The following is a 26,735-nucleotide window of genomic DNA, read 5'->3' as shown; positions in this document are numbered from 1 at the left end:
AGTGGAAGTTGGTTAAGAGAGCATCTTAAACAAATAAGTGTATAAAAATTAAAATTCGCTTAGACATTAGAAGCTAGAGGTGCCTTTTTTTTCTTTTTGGCCATGTTGTGTGGCATGCAGGATCCTAATTCCCCGACCAGGGATCAAACCCATGCCCCCCTGTAGTGGAAGCGCAGAGTCCCAGCCTCCCAACCACTGGACCACCAAGGAAGTCCCCAGAGGTGCCTGTTTTGCATTAGGTCATTTTAATCGATCATCCACTCATTCTTTCATTCAATAAATATTCCTTCCGTGACCTCACAATACTAGACATATTGCTGGCTACAGGCTGATTGGCAGGGTCGCTTTCATGCCCATTTTATTTTATTCTTTTTAATTAATTAATTTATTTATTTTTGGCTGCGTTGGGTCTTCATTGCTGTGCACGGGCTTTCTCTAGCTGTGGCGAGCAGGGGCTACTCTTTGTTGCAGTGCACAGGCTTCCCATTGTGGTGGCTTCTCTTGTTGCGGAGCGCGGGCTCTAGGCGCATGGGCTTCAGTAGTTGTGGCACGTGGGCTCAGTAGTTGCAGCACACGGGCTTAGTTGCTCCGCGGCATGTGGGATCTTCCTGGACCAGGGCTCAAACCCGTGTCCCCCGCATTGGCGGGCGGATTCTTAACCACTGCGCCACCAGGGAAGCCCCTGCCCATTTTATTGATGGGATGACTGAGGCTCAGCCATCTGTCCATTGCCACACACATGTAAGCACAAGTGCTGGGTCTCCTGGTTGTACATCCTCATGTGCTCCCTACCATGTAATGCTGTGGGTTCATATTTCCCTTCCCCTTAGGCCAGAAATTCAGGTTCTTATGACAGCATGAGGGAGAAAGCAGACAACTCTACTAGCCATTTTGGAAAATGACAGATAAATAGACTGAAAGCCAAATTGTCCCAGTGTTTGGAGTCAGAGGCTGACAGCAAACAGAAGGCACATCAGATGGGATTCTGAAGAGAATTTAAATACAGGACCATAGGGAGTTCCCTGGCAGTCCAATGGTTAGGACTCGGTGCTTTCACTCCCATGGCATGAGTTCAATCCCTGGTCAGGGAACTGAGATCCCGCAAGCCACGTGACACAAACAAAAATTAAAATTAAAATTAAATTAAAAAATAAATAAGGGACCATTTAGAGAATCGAGTTAGAAGAACCTACTGAAGTACCCAGGGCCAGCAAGAAAGGAGCTGTCACCACCCTGGGCCTGAAGACACAAATGCAGGAAAGAGCATTACTAGGGCCTGGGAGGCTAGAGCCTGGAAGAGGGATTGAAAAGATGCCTCCTTGGTCAAACTTTAGTCATGCTCTTCTGATCCCTCTTCTCAACAAGGCCCTGACCACGGCCCCATCCTGTCTTTGGCTTGACTAGCCCAGTTTTAGCAAAGTATCCTGATAAGTCAGTTTAGGGAGAATCCCCTCACCCTTGATATCTGATCAAATTCCTCATCCCCCACCTTTGATATCTAAGCCCTTGGCCTGCCTTTAACAAGAATCCTATTAAGTCCGTTTAGCAAGAATCTCCCAACCCTTGCTAGCTCCCCTTAGTAATTTTCCATCCACTGACCCCGACTCTGCTATAAACCCTTAGCTGTCTCTGTTATATTCAGAGGTGAGCTTGGATTCTCTCCCCTGTTGCAGTAGTCCTGAATAAAGTTCATCTTGCATCTTTAGCTAGTGTCAGAACAGTTTCTCTTGAACAGGATTGCCAGGCAGGAGCTGTGGTCACTGAAGCCACTGACAGAGCCTCAGCCCAAAGCAGGGGGCGGGCAGGGAAAGAAATGCCCCCACCTCTCTGCTCCTGCACTCCAGTCTCCAGCTGGTGCCTCCCACTGGCTGACCCCAACAGGAAGTCACAGGGGTGGGAGGCTAGGTGATGCCCTTCATTAAGGTCAGACTTCCAGGATAGAGAGAAAGTATGAATGAAAGAAAGAATGAATGAGTCTGGGGAGCAAGCAAATAGAGAATAATCAGCCCACCTCGTTTGCCAATGGGTGGCATAACTGACATTGTCAGAATTCTTTCTCCCATTACAATGTTAAGAACTCTCCGAGACTGACCCAAGAGGAAGGGGCAGGGGAGGACATGCCAGCCAGAGCAGTATTGGTGCCAGCCCACCAAGGTGGTCAGAGGGAGTGGGTAGGGGCAGGGAACCAATATGCAGACCCAGACCCAGGCCCGCCAAATCTCTGGATGCTCAGACGGTGACACTTAGACCAGAAAGGGGACTTTGCAAGAGATTGAAGGTCAACAGGCAGACAAGGTTGTGGCAGAGACAACTATGCAGTCCCCATCCTGATTTAAGAGAGTAAGGGGTAAGTGTGGACTGTGGTCTGCAATCTGCTAGATGAGAAATTGTCACTGGTGAAGCGCTCACTCTTCAGATCCTCTCTCCCCACCTCTAACTCATCTCACTACAGCCAGCAGTTCTGCCCAAGCCTTGCCGATTTTGTGCAAAAGCAAAATGACGGGGACCCCCCCCACCGACACACACAGGACCAAGTTACATCTTCAATCCCCAGACTTCACAGACACCATGGCATGAAATACCACAAAGCCCTCTAGGGACTCACACTGCACGACCCAGAAGTTGGCGGTGGGGTTAACTCCCATGGGCTACCCTTGACAGTGGCGGTGCAGGAACCAATAAACAAATGGGTGCCCTTCCATCACCTGGGTGGACGATTCTGAAATGCATTTCCCCAAGAAGTCCCATGGGATTGACTACACAGTCACCCCAGCATTGGACAAATTGAGGGTACATCCTTGGACCAACAACCTCTGATCCCCTGTTCCAAACCCCCATCCTGAATTCCTGCTTCCTGGATTCACATGTATTACATAACTTGGAGAAGAAAAATATGAAACTTTCCAGTTGAGCTCAGCCTTCCCGGAACTAACAGCACGGGAATGGCCTGGCCTCGAGGACAGAGACACATAATCCAAGATTCTCAGTCAACAGATATGTCTTCATCCCTGAAATGCTGCCACTTTTGAGACTGAGGGATTAAAGCATGAAGACTCTGCATTAGTAAGGACTCAGATGTTGTGAGTGAGAAAAACAGAAACCACACCAGCTTAAGCCAATAGTTTTGGGGGAAAAAAGATGGGGAATTTACTGGAACAAGTAACCATCTAGAAGTACAATGGGACCAGGAATTCAACGTCATCATCTTCATCCTCTCTCTCACTCTCTCTCTCCCATCTCTCAGTTCTGTTCCCCTGCGTGTCGGCCACATTCGCTTCTATTGCAAATGAGCTACTTCCATGCGGACTTTGAGTTTACAACCCCCACCCCCCCCCAGTTAGTGACAGAAAGTAGAACTTCTCTCACCCAGCAACTGTATAAAAATCCCAGAGAAAGATTCTGATTGGCCCTGCTTGGATGACCTGTCCACTCCTTGAGCCAATCACTGTAGCCGAGGAATCGGCTACCATGATTGGCTAGACATGGATCACGTGCCCACACTAGTGGGTGGGGCTGTGTGGGGTTCTCAGATCGGCATCTTCAACAGAAGCTTTTGGAAAGAACTTTGGGGAGGAATAGTTCCGTAAAGGAAGGTACGGCAGATGCTGCTGGCGTTCCATCCATATTCCTCAGGCCTTACTTCCCCATTGGTATACCAGTATTTGCAGCTCTGGGTCTGAGGGCTTTGCCCCCGATTCATAGAAAATGTTCTGCCCACTGGCCCAGCAGGTTGGGAACGCAGGCTGATTAACGCCCACAAAGAGCTGTCAGCCAATATGCAGCAGGAATGATGTGCAAATACCCCATCTGCCCCACCTCTTGTGTAGAAAAGCTCTAAGGTGTGTGTTTTCTGTTATTTCCAAGAGTTACCTCTAAAGTTCCAGCTTGACCTGCACTGTTAGGACCTCTTCCCTTCCCTGTCTCCCTACCCCCGCCCCCATGACTGTTTCTTGCACTTTCCAGATTAGCTACTTGAACCTGCATTCTAGCCTCAGGGTCTGCTTTTGGGGGAACCCAGACAAAGGAGAAAAGGATTGGGAGGGGACAAGGGCTATTGTTTCAGGAGGAGGAGAAGAAAAAAAGGGCAGCTGTCACCAATAGCCCTGCCCCTTCTTGCACTTGTTCATCTGTGGCACCTTAGGTCAGGTTTCTAAGATGCAGAACCTGTGACCTGGATTCTCATGCAGTGGTTTATTGAGTGAGAGTTTGCCGGAGAAGCAGCTAAGGAAGCCGCACAGCGCAGCGAGAAAGGCCGACGAAGGGGGGGGGGCTGGGGGGGGAAACTAGCCTTAGCGATCCCAGAGGAGCTCTGGAGCATGAACAGAACCACAAGACTGTCCTCTCTACCTTGAGGCAAGAGCCAGACCTTGACACCTTGCTATTATTGATCAGCCACTGGCTGCAGGCTGCCCTTGGGCGGGGGCGGGGCGGGGGGGGGGGCGCTGCAAACTTCCAGGCTGTCCAGGGCAGGTGAGATCTGCGCAAGGCTTCAGCAGCATCCTCTGCTTGTGGATTATTACGGGTTATAGGGAAAAGGAGCCTCAAGGCTGCTGAAACTTTTGACACAGACCATATATGCTGAGCGTAACAAAGAATTAGGATACAAGAGCTTCGCCTTCCCGAAGTTCATGGTGTGCTGGTGGAATTTAAAATAACACTACTTCCAGATGCAAACTATTATATATAGAATGGATAAACAAGGTCCTACTGTATAGCACAGGGAACTATATTCAATATCCTGTGATAAACCACAATGGAAAAGAATATAAAAAAGAATGTATACATACATATAACTGAATCACTTTGCTGTACAGCAGAAATTAACACAACATTGTAAATCAACTACACTTCAAAAATAAATTAAAATAAAGCTACTTCATCCACCCTTGCCAGGCACCCAGCTCATTGCCGAAGGGTATCTGTCCTCGTGGTGTCCAGTCTCCTCCTGTCGACCCCATTTCCTGCTGTTTCCCTGCAAGCACCCCATGTTCCAGCCAGCCCGGGTTCTTCCTCGACTGTCCACTGCTTCACGCCTCTGGGCCTTTGCACATGCCATTCCCTCTGCCTGGGATGCCCTCTCCTTTCTCATCTGCTTGGGAGGTCCAACTTACCCTTCCAAACATAGCTCAAATGTCATTCCCCACAGTTATACGTCATGAGCAGAAAAGCTTTATCCCAGGGGTGCCAGGAAAGTTTAGCATTTGAAAACAATTTTCATTCCTGGAATGGACCAGGCCAACAGAGTAAAAGAGAAAAATCTCTGGGGACCTGGAGATGTGCATGTGAATGACAGCAGCAGTGAGCCAGTATCGCACTGCAGGCATCATGCTAAGCCATGGAGGGGGAGGTGGAAAGGTTATACTGTAAACTTCATTTCACAGAGGAGGAAAGCAGGGCACAGAGAGGCTGGGTAATTTGCCCAAGGTCACACAGCTGGTAAGTGGTAGAAGCAAGAGTTGAACTGAGACAGCTTCACACCACATGTCATACTGAATGATTGAGTGAAGGCAACCAGCAGAACCAAAATGATGGGTGATCCAGAGAGAAGACAGCGCTGCTGAGTCAGGTCGGGCTGTTCAGGTCACTCCTTGCAGTGGGGGAGAGCGGGAGCTAGGACAGGCAGTTCAAAGGATGGAGAAGGATGCAACCCTTCCTGTGGAGCAGACTCCCAGGGACCCAGTGTTCTTCCTGCCCTGGGTCCCCACGGCCGAGGGCCAACCTCCACCCTCCCCCTTATCTCACTATATTACAATTGCAAGTTCACATGTCTGTCTCCCACTTTGGATATGGGGCCAGGTTTCACGCAGCCCTTTTTGGCCAGGACCATTTGTCCGGCCTGGAGACAATCCATTTTTCTTGAATAAAGGAGAGGAACGGTACTCAAGACTCCAGGAGCCCTAGTGAGAACACGGCCAGACCCCACTCCAAGAGACAGCAAAGCAAGAAGCCAGTTACTGCCAAGTGGTCAAAGGAGGACCAGCTGCTTGGCTGACAAGGTACCGACCAGGCACTTGCTCTTTCCCCTACGAAGGGTCGGGCCTGTGCCTGGAGTCTGAGCTTGAACTCTACAGACAGAACCTAAGGATTGCGGGGGCCATGCAGCTCATAGGAGAACTTGGAGGTGATGTTGGAGAGGATGTGCCTGAGAGTGTTGCTCCATGCTGTTCCTAGAATCCCATTGGTACCTCTGGGCTCAGGGGGAAAGTGCTGTAATGGATTAGCGATGTCTGCCATGGGTACTGGATGGGAAGTGGAGGCGTACTTGTTATGTGTTTACCACCCAGGTAGTAGCAGGGCTGTGGGAGAAGGGAGCTGGGCAGATGACTAGTAATAATCGTGACTAACATTTCTTAAGCACTTAGAATGTGCCAGGCACCATGTTAAATGCTTTTCCTGCTCTATTTCATTTAATCTTCAAACCAACTCTTGGAGAAGAGTACTCTGGTCCCTCCTCTATGTCAGCTCCATGAGAGTCATGATTTTATTTATCTGTGTTTAGCACTATATCCCCAGCACCTAAAAGAGTACCTGACCCATGGCCAGCACTCAATAAGTATTTGCTGTTGAGTAGATGAATTCCCATGTTGCAGATAAAGAAACCGAGGCCCAGAGAGATAACTTGCTCAAAGTCATGCAGTTAGCAAGAACGGCTCTAGGGCAGTGTCTCTGGAATATTGTGAGGCAATGGAATTGTTCTAGAATCTGTGCTGTCTCATATGGGCGCCACTAGCTGCAGGTGGCTGGTGAGGATGTGACTTGGGGCTCAGGCAACTGAGAAAGCGAATTTTAAATTCTATGCAATTTTAACTAACTGAAATGGAAATGGCCACATGCAGCTGATGGTGACCATTTTGCCTAGCACAGCTCTAGAGCTTGAAGGCTTGACCACCCTAGACACCCGGCCCAGGTTCTCCAAGTCAAACAGGATAACACCGAGACTTTTCCAATTGTAATTCCATTGGGGAGGGCGAGGGGTGTAATCAGTGAAGGAATCTCCAAGGAATTGCATTTGTGCTCCTCTGGCCACACAATTCTGGGAAGGCTTTTATCCCTGTGCCTAGTTTTACACATGAGAGGTTTGAAGATTCCAGAGGAGACATGGCTCGGTCAGGGTTACCTGCTGACCTTGGACCTCAGCCAGGTTTGCAACCCTGAAATGCCAAGCACTTCATTTTCACACTTGGCAAACAGGGAAGCATGGGCCTGGTCTGGTGAACCATGGCAGAGTCAGGCTGTGGGCAATGTCAGCTTAGTTAGGGACCTCAGTGATAAGTGACAAGCAGTTCTGACCAGACGGGCCCCAAGACGGAGCCAGCTCCCAGAGAAGCCGTGACATACAGGGAGCTTCCTGTACATTCTGTGCCTGGTACCTGCCTCCCGTCCTGCCTTCTCTCTTCCTTTCTTTTTTTTTTTTTTTTGTGGTACGCGGGCGTCTCACCGTTGTGGCCTCTCCCGCTGCAGAGCAGAAGCTCACGGGCCCAGCCGCTCCACGGCATGCGGGATCCTCCCAGACCGGGGCACGAACCCGTGTCCCCTGCATCGGCAGGCGGACTCTCAACCACTGCGCCACCAGGGAAGCCCTCTCTTCCTTTCTTGAGGGCTGGTATCTTCCTTTCCCTCTGGTCACAACACAATAACGTGATCTTGAGAACGAAGCTGATGAATGAATGCTAAGGTGTCAATGGCTAATAGAAAAGAGCCCATTCTGGGGACTTCCCTGGCGGTCCAGTGGTTAAGACTCTACCCTTCCAATCCAGGGGGTGACCCCTGGTCGGGGAACTAAGATCCCACATGCTGTGCAGAGTGGCCATTAAAAAAGAAAAAAACGAGTCAATTTTCAAATGATTTCTATGTTAACAGGAAACAAAGGCTTCAGCCAGAGAAGAGTCCTCTAATCGGTAGACAGTCAGGCATCGTCAGCAAAAGCTCAAATTTATGCAGCTTTACGCATGGGGTACTGTTGGAAGTGGTCAGCATGTAGTAATTCGTTTATTATTATTCATTCATTCATTCACTCACTCATCCATCATGTATTCATTCGTCAACACCATGACAGGGACAAAGCCTTCCCCATTTGGAGATGAGAAACTGAGGCATGGTGTAGCCGGTCCAGTTCACACAGCCGGCGAGTAGCCAGGCCGGGGCTCAAATCCAGGGAGAGCTGGGGAGAAAAGCCTTGGGGAGACAGAAGGAGGAAACGGCAAGTACCAACTCAGGGGAGGTCTTTTCTCTTTTAATCTGAGATTTTAGGGACGAGCGAGGCCTGGGCCCACATTCCCACTGTGGCTCTACCCATTTGCTGGTCTGTTGCTTCTTAGCCTCCAGTCTAAACAGTTACAAACTTACCGGAGTGATTGAGCCAAGAATTCCGCTTGCCAGCGTGATCCCGGGTGGCCCCTAGGCTGACTCGTTTATGCTGGGCTGCGATTTTTCTACATTACTCAGGCTTTGGGAGGAAAGCTGGGCCACGGACAAACCTCTGGTGAGAACAAGAGTTTTTAGAGAGCTGGCCCCGCCTCCTCCTTCTCCCCTCCCCCTCCCCTCCCTGGAGGGTGAGGGCTGCAGCTGCAAGCAGCAGTGCTCACGGGGCCTCCCCCCCAGCCTCCCCCCTCCAGCCCCCCCCAACCAGGCCCAGCTGTTCCGGGGACCCAGCTGACAGCTCGCTGACACTTCTCCCTGCCTCCCCTTAGGACCAGCTACAACCTCCTGAGCAACAGGAAGGTCAGAGCCAAGAAGGTAATTTGAAAGAAAAGCAGCTTGCAGCCCTTCCAGGCTGGGTAACAGGGTAACTGGGCGCTGGCATACGATGGCCTGGGTTCCTCATCCCGGTTCCCGCACTTACCAGCTGTGTGATACTAGCGCCAGCCGATCGTTCAGAGCCTCGGTTTCCTCATCTGTAAAGTGGGAATAACAGTAGCATGGACCCGCAAGGTACCAAGAGGATTCCACGGGTGGTGGAGAGAGTGCTTAGCATGGGGCCTGTGCGTTACCCACAATCAGCCTCGGCCCCCTCCCCCTCCCTCCTTTTGTTATTCTGTGTGTCCATGGGATGCACGTCTGTACTAGGGTGTTCCCCTGAGGCTTGGAGAATGAACATAACATTAGCCTCAAGGGTTCTTTGGGGACAGTCCCAACTGTTCCACCTAGGGCCAGCAGACACACAGGGCCCCACACTCAGAAAGGCCCCGCACTGGAGGTTTAATGCTCTACGATTGTTGTCTTGAAATTCTTAATAATTTTATCTTTTGATGTTGTATTTTGTAAGCAAAGCCAAATGGGACAACGGAGCATGTTCTGGGGGACTTGGAACCTCGTTCACAGGCTCCATCTCCCCTCACCCTGCCCCCCAGGACCATTTGTTTCTTTTTTTCTTTTCTTTTCTTTTTTATTTTTTTAATATAATTTTGTTTACTTATTTTTGGCTGTGTTGGGTCTTTGTTGCTGCACACGGGCTTTCTCTAGTTGCGGGGAGCGGGGGCTACTCTTCATTGCAGTGCGCGGGCTTCTCATTGCGGTGGCTTCTCTTGTTGCAGAGCACGGGCTCTAGACATGCAGGCTTCAGTAGTTGTGGCACGCGGGCTCAGTAGTTGTGGCTCGCAAACTCTAGAGCGCAGGCTCAGTAGTTGTGGCGCATTGGCTTAGTTGCTCTGCAGCATGTGGGATCTTCCTGGACCAGGGCTCGAATCCGTGTCCCCTGCATTGGTAGATGGATTCTTAACCACTGCACCACCAGGGAAGCCCCTGTTTCTTTTTTTAAATTGCAGTATAGTTGATTTACAGTGTCGTGTTAATTTCAGGTGTACTACATAATGATTCAGTTATACATATATAATGTATTTATTCTTGTTCAGATTCTTTTCCCTTTTAGGTTATTAGAAAATATGGAGTATAGTTCCTTGTGCTACACAGTAGGTCCTTGTTGGTTATCTGTTTCATACATAGTCCAGGACAGTTCCTGACCAGGCATCTTTGCCCCTGCCCGGCAATCACTGTCACCCATCAGGGGCCTGGGTACCGCAAGAAGGCTTGGGGCAGCCTCTGCCCTGCCCACCAGCTCACATGGCCCTAGGTGCCTGTGAGGGTCTGTCTGCACAAGTCCCACAAGTGCCCCTGTGTCCAAAGGAGAAAGGGGTGAAACAGCAAATAAAAAGCTCCACAACGGGTCGCGGGAGAGACTGCAGAAGAAAGGAAAAAGCTGTTTTATTGCTTTATGAACAACCAGGGAACCACCTGGCCCCAGTTCCACTTGATGGGGCTGAATCTCAGAAATGATGGGGTGCTGAGCCACTGACTAGGGGTACTTCCCAAGACAGCCTTTGCGGGGAGGTCACAGCCTTACAAACAGGTGCTCCTCTGACCCAGCAACTTCATTTTACCATCAGGCGTGGGTGCAAGAATGTTCACCTGTGTTGTTATAATATTGAAGCCAGCTGGGTGCCCCAAAATGAGGGAGGGTCAAGTCCACAATCCAATAGAAGAGAACTTATTGACATGTGAAAAGCTCGTGATATTTGCAAAAGTGTGGGGGGGGCAGTTTCCAAAGGGCCTGCGTGTGCCACATGGAGTCACATGCATGGATGCGTGGGGAACACTGGGCCGATCTACACTTAAGTACTGACAGCTGTTCTCCTCGGGTGGGTAATGTTTTCCCATTTGTGCTTGTCTGTGTATTCCAAGTTCTCTGCATGGAGCATGCCTCATTTTTATCATGACACAAAGGCAGGATGGTGCAGAAGACAAGGTTAGGCCTGCAGACTGCGGTGCTCAGTTCTGACCAAATTCAGAACCCAAACAAGTCTGATCGTTGAAATTTGAATATTGGGAAAAACTCGTCTTTTCTAAGCCAGGTTGTCTCTGGCATGGGAACAAATACACACAGGACTGCCGAGGTTCCAAGCCCAGCTCTGCTCCTTACGAGTTCTGTGATCTTGGGCACAGAGTTAACTTTTGCAGGCCTCAGTTTCCCCTTCTGTAAACAGAGAAAGTAAACAGTACCTCCCTCAAAGAGTCCAGGAGATGAGATGAGTGAATATGTACAGGGAGCTCAGAGCAACGTGTAGCACATGTGAGCTGTACAGGGGTTGTGGTGGTAGTGGTGATATTATTGTGAAAAACTACATAAGGAGAAAATATGGATAGACAACAGTATTAATAATTATTTTTGGACAGTGCAGGAGTGAGTGGTTTATTTTTCCTTTCAGACTTTTCCAAATAAACATGCGTGACTTTTCTAATTTGAGAGAAAATGAGACGTAAAGGAAAAAAAAGTGAAAGGATGGTTCACCAGGTGGTGATAAGGAAAACAGCACAAAGTCAGCTTAGCCAAGCCTGCACGTGTTTCAGGTCAGTGTCACGTGGGGATTCCTGAGCCTGTCCCAGGCGCTTTCTACAGGCAGTCCCTTCAGTTTGTACATCTTCTCATTCATACAGAACCCATCACCGGGAAGACAGACATCCATGCCAAGTTATAGGCTGCTAAAATATCTAGGGACTTCCCTCAAGGTCTAGTGGTTAGGACTCCGTGCTTCCACTGCAGGGAGCATGGGTTCTGAGATCCCTGGTCAGGGAACTAAGATCCCGCATGCCATGTGGCACGGCCAAAATAAATAAATACATACAATAAAAAATCTAAGCTAAATCTCTCTAGATAGATAGATAGATCCACGTATGCGTAGAGAGATCCATATATACCTTTATATCTACCTGTCCTTATCCATATCTTTCTATGTAGAATCTTTAAGTATAGCTATAAAAAAGAATACATCCCACCCATAGCACTCTGAATATATCCCTAACACAGGACTGACCCGGATACAGTAATTGCTCATTTATTTGTTTGTCTCCCTCCCTAAAATCCTTGAAACTATCTTCTTTCTAACCCTGGCAACTACCACAGTGCCTGGCACATAGTAGGAATTCCCTAAAAGTCTGCTGAATGAATTAATGAATGAAGAAGTACATGAATTCATGTAATGGTGGAGATTTGCACGTCAGGATACAGACATAGAACAAGATGTGAGATTAGCTTTGTTGGGGTGTGAGATTAGCTTTGTTGCTCAAGGAGGGGTCAAAGATGGGCAAGTAAGGCTTTAAAGAGTTACCTGAGGGCTTCCGTGGTGGCACAGTGGTTAAGAATCCGCCTTCCAATGCAGGGGACACGGGTTCGAACCCTGGTCTGGGCAGATCCCACATGCCGCGGAGCAACTAAGCCCGTGCGCCGCAATTACTGAGCCTGCGCTCTGGAGCCCGCGAGCCACAACTACTGAACCCGTGTGCCCCAGCTACTGAAGCCTGTGCGCCTAGAGCCCGTGCTCAGCAACAAGAGAAGCCACCAGAGTGAGAAGCCCGCGCCCCGCAACGAAGAGTAGTCCCCGCTTGCCGCAACTGGAGAAAGCCCACGCGCAGCAACAAAGATCCAATGCAGCCAAAAATAAATAAATTTTTTTTTTTAAAGAAAAAGGTACCTCCCTGTACCACGAAGAGAGCATTCTTTATTAAAAAAAAAAAAAAAAAAAAAAAAAAAGACGCTCTCAATCCTTCCCAGAGAAGGCAGGGAATAGAAAAGCGAGGACAGAGAGAAGTTTTTCTGTTTGGTTTTGCTTTTGTAACAGCTTTGTTTATTTTTTTAACATCTTTATTGGAGTATAATTGCTCTACAACGGTGTGTTAGTTTCTGCTTTATAACAAAGTGAATCAACCATACAAAAATATGGAACGCTTCACGAATTTGTGTGTCATCCTCGTGCAGGGGCCATGTAATATTTTCTGTATCGTTCCAATTTTAGTATACGTGCTGCCAAGGCGAGCACTACAGCTTTACTGAGATGCAGCTCATACCATATATTTTTTCTGGTTCTGGCGGCGCCGCGCGGCTTGTAGGATCTTAGTTCCTTGACCAGGGATTGAACCCAGGCCACAGCAGTGAAAACGCCACGTCCTAACCACTGGACTGCCAGGGAAATCCCAAATTCACCCTTTTGAATTGTACATTTAAGTGGTATTTTCTGTATATTCAGAGTTGCACAATCATCAATACCACCTAATTTCAGAACATTTTTATCACCCTCCCCCCCACAAATCTCTTAACAGCCACCCACTCCACTTACCCCCAACTGGTTAGCCCTGGGTAACCACTAAGCTTTCTGTCTCTATGGACTTGCCAGTTCTGGACACTTCATATAAATGGACTCATACAATATGTGTCCTTCTGGGTCTGACTTATTTCACTTAGCATAATGTTTTCAAGGTTTATCCAAGCTGTAGCATCAGTTTGACAAGGATAGATCCGTGATGGTTAAACTCATTCATTCCTCGAAAATCTATTGAGCGGCCACTAGGTGCCAGCCCTGGGGGCACAGCCAGGAATAAAACCGACAGCAAACCCTGCCCTGGAGGGTTTCTAGTGGGGGAGAGACACAATAAGTCAAATGAACAAGGAAATGATTCTGAAGATTAGACGGTGGTAAAAGCTAAGTGAAGCGGAAAGCTGGAAACGGGGTTAGGAGAGAGGCATGGTGACTTTAACCACGGGGTCAGCGAAGGACTCACCGTAGGGTGAACGCAGACGCCGACCGAGCTAAGGCTGGAAGGAGGTGAGGGTGCGAAGGTGCCACCGCGATGGCCCCTCCCAGCACTCCGGTCCCCCAGGCCCGGGACCATGCCTGTCCCTCCACGCCGTGTCCCCGCGCCTAAGACGGCGGGCGACACCCAGTAGGCATTTCACGGTGCGTGACTGTGAGTGGCCCGCCTGGGTCACAAGCGAGTCCTGCGGCCGGGTGGACAGCTGGGCGAGGCTGGGCGAGGACGCCGCGCCCCCCGCGCCCCCCGCGCAGGCCCCGCCCGCCTGGGGCAGGCCCCGCCCCCGCGCCGCCAGAGCCCACCCCCTCCCGGCCGCCGCCATTGGCCGCGCGCGCCTCCGCCCTCGGCCTCGCACTTCCTGGCGGAGCCATGGCCGCGCACCCGGCCGGCCCACGGGCTCCGACGCCCGCGCCCCGCCGCCCCGCCCGCCCGGCCCCGCCGCTCGGAATCCCCGCGCCGCGCCCGTAGCGCGCCCTCCCAGGTGGGCCTCCGCGCGCACCCCGCTCCTGCCCGGGCCGAGAGCCGCGCGCCGTCCGGGGGCTGGGGCCGGGGCGGGGGGCGGGCCTGCCTCGGGAGGGTCCCCGGCCCCGCGAGCTGCGACCCGGTTCCGCCCCCGGGATCTCTTTGTGCTCGGGGGGTGGATCGCGGGGCCGGGGGCGAGCGGAGGGGCCGCCGCGGGGCCGGGGGGGGGTTGGACAGGGGGCCGCCGCCCCCTCAGGTGAGACAGGTGCGGCCTGTGCGGCCGGCCCGCGCGGCCCAGGTGAGTGACTGTCCTCGCGTCCCGCCGCGGGCGCCAGCCCCGGGCGCAACCCAGCTCCGCCTCCTCGCAGCCGGCTCGAGCCCGCCCGGGCGGCCGTTGTGCCGGCGGTTCCGCCAGGGGGTGCTGGGTCCGAGCGAGCGACAGAGGCGTCCCCGGAGACCCTGCGGGCGAGACCCGGGATGGGTGGGTGCCGGCGGGCGTCCGCGTCCACCTCCACGACGCTGTTTCCCGGAGCGCTGCGGTCGGGCACGTTCAGGGTCGAAACCCGGGGAAGGAGCCGGGAGAGGAGGCTCCGTGGGGACCCTCCCGTCCGGACGCGGCCTCGGTTCCCGTGTTTACTAAAAGACCTTTTACGCCTCACTGGGGATCGCCACCGTCCCTGCGTGTGGCCTTGACCCCTCACCTGCTTGCAGAAAGCGCAGGAGGCAGCTAATATCCACACTCCTGTAGCAGTGAGCCCCAGACCACTTTCCCGCAGACGAAAGGGAGCCTCCACAAGGGGATACTCTCTTTAGAAATCTTGGCCTAGAAAAGAAAGCTCTTAGCACTAAAGGCAGACCTGAGCCCTGGCTGGCTGCCTGCGGTGGTGCAGACTGTCTGCTGTGTGACCTTGGGCGGGGCGGCACGGCCACCTGAGCCTGGGTGTCAGAAACGATGGTGGCTGGCACCTGTCTCAGAGGGTGAAGGTGAAACAAGGAAGTCAGGGGTGAGCAGTAGGTTGGGTGCTGGTGTTCTTCTCTTCCCTCTCTGAGCCGCCCAGCATCCTAGGAGCAGACAGAAAGGACAGGGGTGGGGACAGCTGGTCTTTGTCACAAAGTTGCTAGTTTGTCGAGAGAAATCTCGTTGTCCCTTCCTTCCCCCCAGGGAGCTGGCAGGGTGGACTGTGCCTGGATTTGTCCCCCCATCCTCCGTGGGAGCGCTGGAGCCCCCTCTATGTGTCCCTGATTATCTTGACACAGAGCTGACTCCTTGTCACGTTGTTCCTTTTTAGCAAAGGCTGTGTGTTCAGTAGGTAACAGATTGACTCTTTTCAACTCCCCTAGCAGCGGGAAGAATTCCTCCTTAAACCCTCAGTCCCAGTATGCGACTTGTGCCCATATTGCTAGCTTAATCCTTCCTCTGTGTGCCCCCCATCCTCCAAGGTCCCCCAAAGCCCGGCTCTGTGCTGTTAGTGGGTTGCCTGACTTTTCAAAACTGGAAGAAACCTTAACATCCCCTGATGCACCAGCCCAGTCTGTAGATTCAACCATGAAGTCTACAGAGGTTAAGTTGCTTGGTCAAGTTTATCCTGCATGTTCCAGCCGGGGCATGGGCTCCCCCTGCAGAGGTTTCCTGCCCGTGGGCATTTTTTTAATGGTCAAGTGAAATAGCCCAGGGATTGAGAGCAGGAAAGCCTCCTTAGGTCTGCTTCTTCCTGTGTGTGACGCTGGGCAAGTTACTTCCCCTCACTGCCATCAGCTTCTTCCTTTATAAACTGAGGATAATAATAGTGCTGTCCTGGTGGGCTTGTTGTGGGGATTAAATCAGTGAGACACAGAAAACACTTAAGACAGTGCCTGTGTCTAGAATGTATTTTATACTTGGTAGTCATCACTGCATCATAGCCTTAACTTCATGAAATTTTAAAAGTATGAGATTCTTAAAGATTAGGCCACACTCAACCAGGCATCCCAGTGAAGGGCCCATGTCTGTCCAGTTTTGAAGCCGGACAGACTCAGGTTTGATTCCCAGCCATTCACTAGCTTTGTGACCTTGAGCTCAATATCCTCATCGATCAAATGGGTTCAGTGACATCAGCCCAGCCAGATGGTTGTGGGAGTTTAATGAGATAGCACATGTCAGCTTGGTTCCAGGGTCATAGTCTGGGTTCTGAAATGATAACTGTTGTCATTATAATCTTGATCTCTCGAAAAGGCCTAATTCAGCTCAAGCATCCAAAGGTAGGTACTTGTAGGAGGTGGGCTAAAAGACGTGATGAGGTGAAAAAGGAACACTTATTAAATGTTCTATCTGATTCTAACCCTCTGATTTTTCCAGCTCTCGGAGTAAGGGAGTTCTTTGTAGTACAGTTTTTTCTCCCTCTTTCCTCCATGTGACTGTTTCGCTCTTGCTGTCACTGATACCTGCCAGCAGAGCCTGCGATTCATGAATGACCTCGAGTTATTACTACACGCTCAGAAGTCCTGTTCTTGTCGCAGGGCTGCGATCTTGTTTATGATGGAGGGAAGCCGGCAGACGCGAGTGTCTCGGCCGTCCAAGATCAGCGAATCCTCAAAGGTCTGTGAATGGGTCGCTCACCGCCTGTGCACATTGCCAAGGAAGCATGAGATTTTTCTGATGAGCTCATTCTTATTGCGCAGACTGATTTTCTGTTCTTGGTGTTGATGTTAATCTCCTTAACAATGACTAGAGGTGGCACAGGGAAGGAGTGGAAAAATCATAAAATCAGAGAGAGCAGGGGTTGGGGGTTGCGAGGGATGTTAGAAACACAACTTGACTCGTTTATCCAACACCTGGCATCTACAGGACAGGGTGGACGCCGTGGGATTTGTGTTTCCACTTGGGGCTCAAAAAATCCAAGACTGTGTCCGTGGAGAAGCCAGTCCACAACCTTATAGTGGGAGCAACACTTTGTGTACCTGGATGTTAAGGGCCCAGAGTCTTCCCCGGTCGTGACCTTCTGAGACCCTAGGAGCCAGTGAGGGTGGGTTCTCCACGGCGAGGCTACCTACCTGTGGCACACGGACTACATCAGACTCACCCTGGGAGACGGGGAGGGGGCAGGTGTCTCATGAGAAGCGCATATGCCCGGCCCCGCCCCAGACGTGCTAAATTAAAATCTCAGAGCAGGACCTGCAAATCTGTACCTTCAGCAAACTCTTCAGGTGACTTGGAGCGGTCCCTTTCCCCACAGCTGCTGTAGATAAGGTTTGGGGGACCAGTTGGTGAGACAGTCCCAATTTACACCTGTCTCTTTATGAATATTAATAACACCCTTTTCTTTATTTATTTTTTCGGCCGCACCGCAGCTTGTGGGATCTTAGTTCCCCGACCACGCATTGAACCCTGGCCCTCGGCAGTGAAAGTGCAGAGTCCTAACCGCGGGACCGCCAGGGAATTTTTTTAAAGTGTCCTTTTTTGAAGATTAAATGTCATGTTTACCGTAGATCATGCATTCTCCATGGGGCTGACATTGCTTACAAGGAGACGACATGGGTTCTTGGGGGTCTGGAAAGAATTTTGCTCTTTTAAAGTATAAAGCTATACATATAATACACACACAGATATATAGACTATATATTATGTGTTTAAATGACATGGCAAGCTATATAGGAAAAAAATATCTTAAAAGCAGACTGAAAAAAAGATGAAGAAATACCATTTTAGATAAAGGGAGTTGGGAGCAGCCTATAGATAAGAGGAGAAGAAGGGGGAACGAGGTTCGACAGGTATGTAAAAAAGAAAAACGGGGTGTAATTTTCAGGGGAGGTTGGTCCTCCTGAGAAATGCTCTCGTGTTTCCATTTGAGTTGACTGAGAAGACTCTTGCCAAAGCCCGGCTTTATCTACTGCGAAACCCCAGAAGGGTCTTGCTGCTGACTCAAAGGGGCTTTGTCTGGGAGCTTGGCTGCAGAGACAGCGTAGCTTTCTAAGCTCGGCAGCACTAGAAATCTTTGTGCCTCCAAGCCAGATTCTGTGCTTGTCTCTCTCTGAATTGAAGCTTTTAGGAATAGGCTTCTCTGTCCCTTGGTTCATTGTATTTATGTTCCTAACTCTTTATATTTAAAAAGTGCCCAAATCATAATGTACCCTTGATTTTCTAGACATTGAACACACCCAGTTAAAGAACATTATCAAACCCTTCCAGCCCCTACAATCAAGACAGCCACTCGCCCAGCTTCCAGCCCTGCAGTTTTGCCTGCCCTTGAACTTATATACGTGGAGTCGGGGTGGGTCGCCTGGGTGCCTGGCTCGTTACTCTTGTCACCCTGCCTCTGAGGTTCAGCCTGGTTGCTGCACGTGCGGGTAGATCGTGCCCTTCTCGGAGCGGTGGAGTCTTCCATTGTGTGGCGGCCGCTGTTCATTTATCTGCTCTAAAATGTGTTGATCCACTTTGATGCTGAATTCTTTTTTATTTTTAATTATTTTATTTATTTATTTATTTATTTATTTGGCCATGCCGCGCAGCTTGCAGGATCTTAGTTCCCCGACCGGGGATCGAACCCGTGCCCCCTGTAGTGGAATCACGGAGTCCTAACCACTGGACCGCCAGGGAAGTCCCTGAGTTCTTCTCTAATATAAGATACCCCATGCCTGCTTTCCGCCCAGCGTTAGACCCTGAGTTTCTTCACCTGATTAAGGTGCTAAAGTAGGAAACAAAGGAATGAACAGGGTTAATACCACTGGGGAGTGTTGCAGGTTGGAGTTCCTAAATTATATGAAATGTTGCAACTCAGTTACTGATGCCAGTTTAACGTTGGGAAGTCACGTTTGTCTGTTTTTAGTTCTGGTCTCTGCTGCTGTACTAAATAACCAGAAATGGGCTGTAGTCAAGACCCAGGTAAAGAATTAAACTTGCCCGTTTAGCCTGGAGACCCAGCTGTAGAAACAGTGGCTGCCGTCCCCCCTGCCCTGGCTCGCTGCAGCAGGTGGCTCCCCTGGTAGCTGTCATCTGGGGCTCTCCCCAGTCCCCGCCCCTCCCCAGGGCTGTTTCCCTTTTCACGCGGTAGCCTGGGGGCGTGTGTGCCCCTTTTTAAGCGGGGTAATTCCAGCACCCTCACCAGCTTGCAAACAACCAGGAGCCCATGGTGGGCTGACAGCCCACCTGTCTGATGCCCCTCACTTGCTTCTCTAGGACACTAGAGAAGTCTGATGCCCCTCACTTGCTTCTCTAGGACACTAGCCTTCACTGTTACTCGGTAGCTTGCCGCTGTAGTGCCTTTTTCATTGCCTTCCTTCAGTCCGCACCCAAGAGGGGCCCCAAGCCAATATGTGTTGAAGCCCAGACCAGGCCAGCCTGGCTCTCTCTGAATAACCAGGATAGAGGGAGATACCTGTGTATATGGACCTTCAGGAAACCATCCTGTAATGTAAGGTAGGAGAGCTTGGCTCTGTAAACTGGGAAGGGAAGGAAGCTTTAGGGAACGTCTGTTTGGTACCCTCAGAATGTGAGGACATTGCCCGAGACTGTTGCACAGACAGAGCGATTGATGTGGGAATTGGCCGGACGGGGAAGAACCACGGGAAATAAAGTGCCCCAATTACTAATGCATCGGAGGCGGTAAGGAGCAGATTTGGAAGGGAAGAAAAAACCACCCCCCTGCCGTAGGACACATGTTGAGAAGTAACCCAGAAGGACCTGTGCACCAGTCACCCAGCTGCTCACACCTGCTGAGCCCTCACCCATCTGTGTTCCTTTCCACCACCACTTCCCCTCGGGCTTAACGCCTGCCCCGCCCCTTTCCCCAGTCCTCCCTGAATCGCCCTGCTACCTAGTTGGTATTTCTGAATGGTCTGTTTTTCCATATGTTGAATTTTTTTGTTGTTTTTATAGGGAATAAATAAAGCAGTGTGAAATATCCTAATTAGTTCTTCCAGGGCATAGAAACCGTTGTCTGGGTCTGATTTTTCTTTGCATCTTCCAAAGCCCAGGGCAGGCAGATAACAGTCAAGCAATGTCCACCAACCTGAATTTATTGAATTAATTCCTATTAACTATTCGTATTAATAGATTCGTTAATTCCAGTGTAGCGTGGTGATTAAAGTTTTGGGCTCTGGGATCAGACCTAGGTTCAAATCCCAGCCCCGCCCCTCAGTCCCTGTGGGGCTTTGGGCAAGTTCCTTAGTCTCTCTGAAGCTCACTTTTCCTCCTCTGGAATAAGGGGGTTACAACTGACGTTCCGTTGGAGGGTTCCTGGGATGCTCAAATGAGAGTGTGCAGGCGAGTGCACAGTGCGGTCTGCGGCACATACAGCTCCCGGGAAAAGACAGCGTTCCTGCAATTTACATACATTTTCTGGCAATGACTGTTGAAGCCGTGTCTCTGAAAGTAAGATTCCCCAGAGCACGTTAGTCTGGATATATTGCAGTCTCTGGGACCCTCTAGCTCCCTGGACTGGTCTCTGTAGCATAGCTGTCGGCACCGCGACTCCGTGGGAACTGACGGTCACAGCTGCTGACTTTGCTCCCGCTGTCCCCGGGCCAGCTCTGCGCTATGTTCTGGCTCATGACCCCTCCCCCGCACCAAACCTTGGGGAGACCAGGAGCCGAGGCTCAGGCTGCTCGTGACTCACCCGGGTCACACAGCTGCAGAGCAGTGGCGCTGGGGTTCCACCGGCTCCTGTCCGACTGGAGAGGCCACGCCCCAGGCAACTTCACCTCCCGATAGGACAGCGTTTTCGAACCTATGTGCCGTGACCCACACACACTAAGGAGGAAAGAGAGACAGGGAAGGAAGGAAACTTTGGGGAATCCTGTTTACAAAGAAGGAGGAGAGAGGGAAAACGAAACAAAGGGAAAAAGAAAGATTGAGTTAAAATTTTTATTTGTAAAGAAGGGAGGAAATATACAAACACATATGCACACGTACAGGGAAACACCCTGACTTTCTGCGAGGTGCTCTGACACCTTGTTGCCTGTTCTCTCATTCCACTGTATGTCGGTGCTGGTCGCGTAGCGCTAGCTGGGCCGCTGCGGTGTGGGGGCGGGTTGACAGCCCCCTCCCCTACTGACGCGCGCTCTCCACCGCCACCGCAGGCGTACCGCTGGGCCGACCACTCAAGCACGGTGCTGCAGCGGCTGAACGAGCAGCGCCTGCGCGGCCTCTTCTGCGACGTGGTCCTGGTGGCCGACGAGCAGCGCGTGCCAGCCCACCGCAACCTGCTGGCAGTGTGCAGCGACTACTTCAACTCCATGTTCACCCTCGGCATGCGCGAGACCTTCCAGAAGGAGGTGGAGCTGATCGGCGCCTCCTACGTCGGGCTCAAGGCCGTGGTGGACTTCCTGTACGGCGGGGAGCTGGTGCTGGACGGTGGCAACATCGACTACGTCCTGGAGACAGCCCACCTGCTGCAGATCTGGACGGTGGTGGACTTCTGCTGCGAGTACCTGGAGCAGGAGGTGAGCGAGGACAATTACCTGTACCTGCAGAAGCTGGCCTCCATCTACAGCCTCAGGCGGCTGGACGCCTTCCTTGACGGCTTCATCCTCAGCCGCTTCGGCACGCTGTCCTTCACGCCCGACTTCCTGCAGAACGTCTCCGTGCAGAAGCTGTGCGCCTACCTGGGCAGCAGCCAGGTGCAGCGGGAGTGCGAGCACGACCTGCTGCAGGCGGCCCTGCAGTGGCTGACGCAGCGGCCCGAGCGCGAGGCCCACGCCTACCAGGTGCTGGAGAACATCCACTTCCCACTCATCCCCAAGAACGACCTGCTGCACCGCGTCAAGCCGGCCGTGTGCTCACTGCTGCCCCGCGAGGCCAACTGCGAGGGCTTCATCGAGGAGGCCGTGCGCTACCACAACAGCCTGGCGGCCCAGCCGGTCATGCAGACCAAGCGCACGGCCCTCCGCACCACCCAGGAGTGCCTGCTGTTTGTGGGCGGCGAGGTCTCCGAGCGGTGTCTGGAGCTCAGCGACGACACCTGCTACCTAGACGCCCAGAGCGAGCAGTGGGTCAAGGAGACGCCCCTGCCGGCCCGGCGGAGCCACCACTGCGTCGCCGTGCTGGGGGGGTTCATCTTCATCGCTGGCGGCAGCTTCTCGCGGGACAACGGAGGGGATGCGGCATCCAATCTTCTTTATAGGTATGACCCCCGCTGTAAACAGTGGATCAAGGTGAGATTAAAGCCAGATTATTTCTTTACTCTTGAGGACTTTTGATCTCCTTAACCTTAGCCTTGACTGCCCCCACCCCCTTCTCTCGGGCCTTGACCACCACCCTGCTTCTGAACGAGGTGTGACGATAAAGTGACAAGCCACATCATTCCCCCCACCCCCCGGTTGGGGGCGGTGAGGGCTGACCGGCCACCTTCTGCAGGGACGGTCGGTGTCCAGAGCATCGCCGTGCAGTAGAACTTTCTTCACCGACAGAACCGTTCTTCATCTGCGCCATCCGATACGGTAGCCACCAGCCACGTGTGGCAGTTGAGCGCTTGAAACGTGGCCCGTGGGACTGAAGAACTGAGTTTTCCATTGTATTTCATTATCACTAATTTACATCTGAGTGTAAATGGCCACAGGAGGCCAGTGGCTACCATATTGGATGACACGGGTCTGGAAGATTGACCCAGAGTTCTGACAACCTCCCCGTGTCTCAGAGTCTCCGCTGAGTTCCTCTTTGGGGCAGGTTTGGAGCTGGTCAAGGGGGCCACGAAGGCTCACACCTGCTGGGAGTCGTGGCCCTTCGGCAGGTGTGCCAGCTGATTCCGGGACAGGCCTGGGTCTTGATGTCAGACCCAGCTTCACGCCCCAACTTGGCTAAATCGTAGCTGGGGGTTTCAGACCGGTTCCTTGCCCACTCCAAATTTCAGCTTCTCCCTCTGGAAACGGGAGGGGGGATGCTGACCTTCCAGGGTCGGTGGTTGTAGCTCACGTTGATTGGCACATGTGCTCCTTTCCTCCCAAGAACCAGATGGCCACCCATGAAAGTCTGTCTCAATCTTTATACTCACACCTCAGTCTTCTTACTTAACTCGGTGCTTTTCTGAGCTCAAGGCTCCGAAGGGACTTGGGTGACCTTTTGATTTTATTCTCAAAACTCTAAAACCAAGGTGTAAGTCTTGCACTTGCAGTTGAGGGAGGCTTGCAGCTTTGAAGCCCGTCCTCCAAACCTTCATCACGGTCGCAGCCTGACATGGGCTCCTGCAGGACCATGTTCATTCGTGTGTTCTGCTTGGATGATTAAGAAAAGAAAGAGAAAGACTTGGGTCTTCCATTGCTAATTTTCTGTGGAGCACCACCTTATGCCCATCAACACGGATGAGAATCAGCATTAAGTTTTAAAATATCTGATTGTGGGGGGGTGAGGGGAAAGATGAACTTTTATTTCAGGAAACCACTACATCAGCAGTTCTGACCTGCGTGTGCTGCAGTCCACAAGGTCGGCCACGTGGCCAGACAGGTGTGGGGAAGTGAATTCTCCGTCCCTCTCGGGGATTCACGAGGTCTCGAGGGTCCTGGGGGCCCTGAGAAATCCCGCCTACAGAGCCCCCCTTTCTTCAGGTTTGGCTCCCTTCCCCAGGCTCACGTGGCCACCACCTCGCCTTCCGGGGCTGTGCCTTTCGTGGAGCATGTTTGGGGGTGCGGTGCTGGATGTTGACGCTGACCCGAGTTTGGGGAAGGGAAGGTACAGGTGTCTCGCCTCCGCAGGTGGCCTCCATGAACCAGCGCCGCGTGGATTTCTACTTGGCCTCCATCGAAGACATGCTGGTGGCCGTCGGCGGCCGGAATGAGAATGGAGCTCTCTCGTCGGTAGAAACCTACAGTCCCAAGACCGACTCCTGGTCCTATGTGGCCGGCTTGCCAAGGTGATTGGGGTTTTGTGGCAGACCCTACAGACGTGGAGGCTTTGGGGTTACAGTTGAGCCCACCTCCCTTTCTGGATACTTTGGCCTTCCAATTCCAGGAAGAATCTCCTGGCTTGTAAAAACAGCGTGGGGAGCAGAGGGCATGGTTGTCAGGGTGCCTGTTCTGGGCCGTCGGAGTGCAAGTGTCAGCTCTGCCACTGAGACAAACATCCCTCTGTTTCTGAATCTCTTCACTTCCTGAGTTTCGGGGAAATGAGTGCTGAGTTCAGAGAGTGAGAGATTTACTGCAAATCCCTCTGACTTTGGGCAGGAGGAGTACAGAGGGTGAGGGTTCTCTACCCTCCATCTGACTCCAGCAAGTGTCCTCACCCCACACTCTCTCTTTTTCCTCATCTGTAAAGGGGATGTGATGTCAGTACGACCCTGTCAGGGTGTCCACTCACTGCATTTGTTACTGTCACGGGCTTAGCAGAGGTGCTGCCATTTATTTGAGCAGCTCCCTATAGTAGAAGCTGCACGGCTCCTCCAGTCCCCGCCCCCCCCCCCCACCCCACAGTAACGACCACCTTCAGGTAAAGGTTCCAAGAAGCCGATGAAGTAACACCTGGACACCTGTGGATAAGGTGATTGGACAATCATGATAGTAGCTGTTGATCACCACGTGCCAGCCTGGGCCATGTGCTTGATGTGATGAGTCCCTTGATATCCACAGTGATCCAGTGGGGTGGGTAATAACCCATGTCATGGATTACCCAAACCCGAATGCCCGTGAACGGAGAGCTCAACCGTATAACTCCTGACCCTGTCCTAGGCAAAGCAAGACCTGTGTTCTCCCAGGTTCAGGTCTTGTGTACCACCCCACTTTACAGATGGAGAAGGGAGACTTAATTACATAAGAGTATCTGCCTCTGTCACTTTCTCCAGGCCAGCCGGGGTGGTTTCTGTACCTTAAGTGCGACAACAACCCTATCGTTATTTTTTCTAAGTGGACCATCGATGTCCAGAGTTGGAATAAACGTAACCCATGATGCTGCCGTCATTAGGGCATGCATGCCCCACGTTTGTTCCGTTTGTTTACTCATACTTTTTTCATTCATTGACTTACTTGTATAATGAGACCTCCACAAACCCACAGCCCAACCCAGGAGTCGAAGACGTTGAACGGTAGCCCACCTGCCTGGGACCCATTTGCCCCGTGTGCTCTTCTCCCATCCGCTTGCTTCCCGCCTCCAGCTAAGGAATCACCATCCTGAATGTCGTGACGCCATTCCCTTTTTGTTCCACTTTTGTGTGCACTTTTTTTTGCTGTTGGTAATCTCTTCTTTGTCTGTATATAGATCTCATTTTTTAGAGCGATTTTAGGTGTAGAGAAAATTGAGCAGAAAGTACAGAGGTTGCCAGGCGCACCCAGCTTCCCCCGTTGCAGTAACTGGTACATTGTTTCCAGCTAATGCAGCGAAGTCGATACGTTAGCTAAGCTCTCTAGTTTACATCAGGCTCCCTCTCTGGGTTGTGCATTCCGCGGGTTTTGACACGTGTACGATGATGTGTATCCATGATTACAGTGTCGTACGGCATAGTCCCAGTGCCCGGAGAATCCCTCGAGCTCCATCTTTTCATCCCTCCCTGCTTCCCCTGAGCCGCTGGCAGCCACTGATACTTACTGTCCCTGTAGGGCTGACTTTTCCAGACGGTCGTGTAATTGGAGCTGCACTTTGTCGCAGGCCCTGCTTGATGTGTGATGGGACCAGGGCCACACGTGTGCCTCAGTGGCGTAGCGTTTCTAGCCCTGATGAGACAGATGCGGTCTTGTGATGATGCCCACTTCTCAGATGGGCAGAGAGAGGACAGAGCTGCCCGTGTGTCACCTGCCCTGCTCCATCTGTCACCCCCTCCCATCCTTACCACCCCCTCAGAGGGCAGCTTGTCCCCACTTTGCCGAGGAGAAGACCAGGTCCCCGGCTCACAGAGGCCCAGCCTGTGCAGCACTGAGCTCCCGCTCTGTCTCTGTCGGTCCGTCCATCCATCTGTCTCTCCACAGGTTCACGTACGGCCACGCGGGCACCATCTACAAAGACTTCGTGTACATCTCAGGGGGCCACGACTACCAGATCGGCCCCTACCGCAAGAACCTGCTGTGCTATGACCACCGGACAGACGTGTGGGAAGAACGGCGGCCCATGACCACGGCGCGTGGCTGGCACAGCATGTGCAGCCTGGGGGACAGCATCTACTCCATCGGAGGCAGCGACGACAGCCTCGAGTCCATGGAGCGCTTCGACGTGCTGGGCGTGGAGGCCTACAGCCCGCAGTGCAACCAGTGGACCCGCGTGGCACCACTGCTGCACGCCAATAGCGAGTCGGGGGTGGCCGTGTGGGAGGGCCGCATCTACATCCTGGGCGGCTACAGCTGGGAGAACACGGCCTTCTCCAAGACGGTGCAGGTCTACGACCGCGAGAAGGACAAGTGGAGCAAGGGCACCGACCTGCCCAAGGCCATCGCCGGCGTGTCCGCCTGCGTGTGCGCCCTGAAGCCACGGCTGGAGGACAAGAAGAAGAAGGGCAAGGGCAAGAGGCCGCAGGACCGCGGCCAGTGACGCCGCCGCCGCCGCCTACGGCGCGTCTGGAGACCAGCAGCCACTTGGTAGAATCCCGGAACCATTATCAACGACTTAGCAGCTTTTTTTACTTTTATGATTCTTGGTATTTCTATGATATCACAGTAACCGATTAAATATTCTGTATGACTTGACATATTATCTTGCTTGAATAATTAAAGCGGGGCCCAGGCAGGAGCGACCCCTGTGTCTGTGCAGGGCTGCTTCCCACGTTGCGAACCCCCATGGGTGACCCCCCCGACGGTCCCCCAGAGAGCAG

The 26,735-nt window shown here is 52.1% G+C and overlaps 1 protein-coding gene, 1 long non-coding RNA gene and 1 other non-coding gene across 9 annotated transcripts in view; 1 reads left to right on the top strand and 2 right to left on the bottom strand.

Annotated features, from left to right (window-relative positions):
- The window catches only part of LOC113627002 (uncharacterized), a 33,540-nt gene extending 19,744 nt beyond the window's left edge, over positions 1-13,796 (bottom strand). For both annotated transcript variants that reach the window (XR_003435388.1, XR_003435389.1), the window contains exons 1-3: positions 13,549-13,796; positions 8,843-8,894; positions 8,347-8,479 (exon numbers count right to left, since the gene is read on the bottom strand). This is a non-coding gene — a long non-coding RNA (uncharacterized LOC113627002). The remainder of the gene's footprint in view (positions 1-8,346; positions 8,480-8,842; positions 8,895-13,548) is intronic.
- On the bottom strand, positions 12,704-12,809 carry LOC113627411 (U6 spliceosomal RNA). Its single transcript, XR_003435533.1, has one exon. It is a non-coding gene; the product is annotated as a U6 spliceosomal RNA (small nuclear RNA).
- A 135-nt stretch (positions 13,797-13,931) lies between the features above and the next one.
- KLHL36 (kelch like family member 36) lies at positions 13,932-26,612 on the top strand. Of its 6 annotated transcripts, none has more exons than XM_027119101.1 (5): positions 13,932-14,059; positions 16,537-16,615; positions 21,094-22,167; positions 23,701-23,858; positions 25,900-26,612. In XM_027119101.1, exons 2-5 carry the CDS (start codon positions 16,553-16,555, stop codon positions 26,453-26,455), a joined length of 1,851 nt encoding a protein of 616 aa, XP_026974902.1. In that variant the 5' UTR covers positions 13,932-14,059; positions 16,537-16,552; the 3' UTR covers positions 26,456-26,612. The 6 variants fall into 6 exon arrangements, with proteins under 6 accessions (XP_026974902.1, XP_026974900.1, XP_026974899.1 ...); XM_027119099.1 differs by having other exon boundaries at positions 13,968-14,059; positions 16,472-16,615; XM_027119098.1 differs by lacking the exon at positions 13,932-14,059 and having other exon boundaries at positions 14,100-16,615.
- Positions 26,613-26,735: the final 123 nt, after the last annotated feature.

Source organism: Aethalodelphis obliquidens, unplaced genomic scaffold (assembly GCF_003676395.1).
Source record: "Aethalodelphis obliquidens isolate GAN/ISIS:26980383/991018 unplaced genomic scaffold, ASM367639v1 scaffold20, whole genome shotgun sequence".
NCBI classification, from domain to species: Eukaryota; Metazoa; Chordata; class Mammalia; order Artiodactyla; family Delphinidae; genus Aethalodelphis; species Aethalodelphis obliquidens.
Note: the sequence above shows the minus strand (reverse complement) of the source record. Positions and strands in the feature narration are given on the sequence as shown.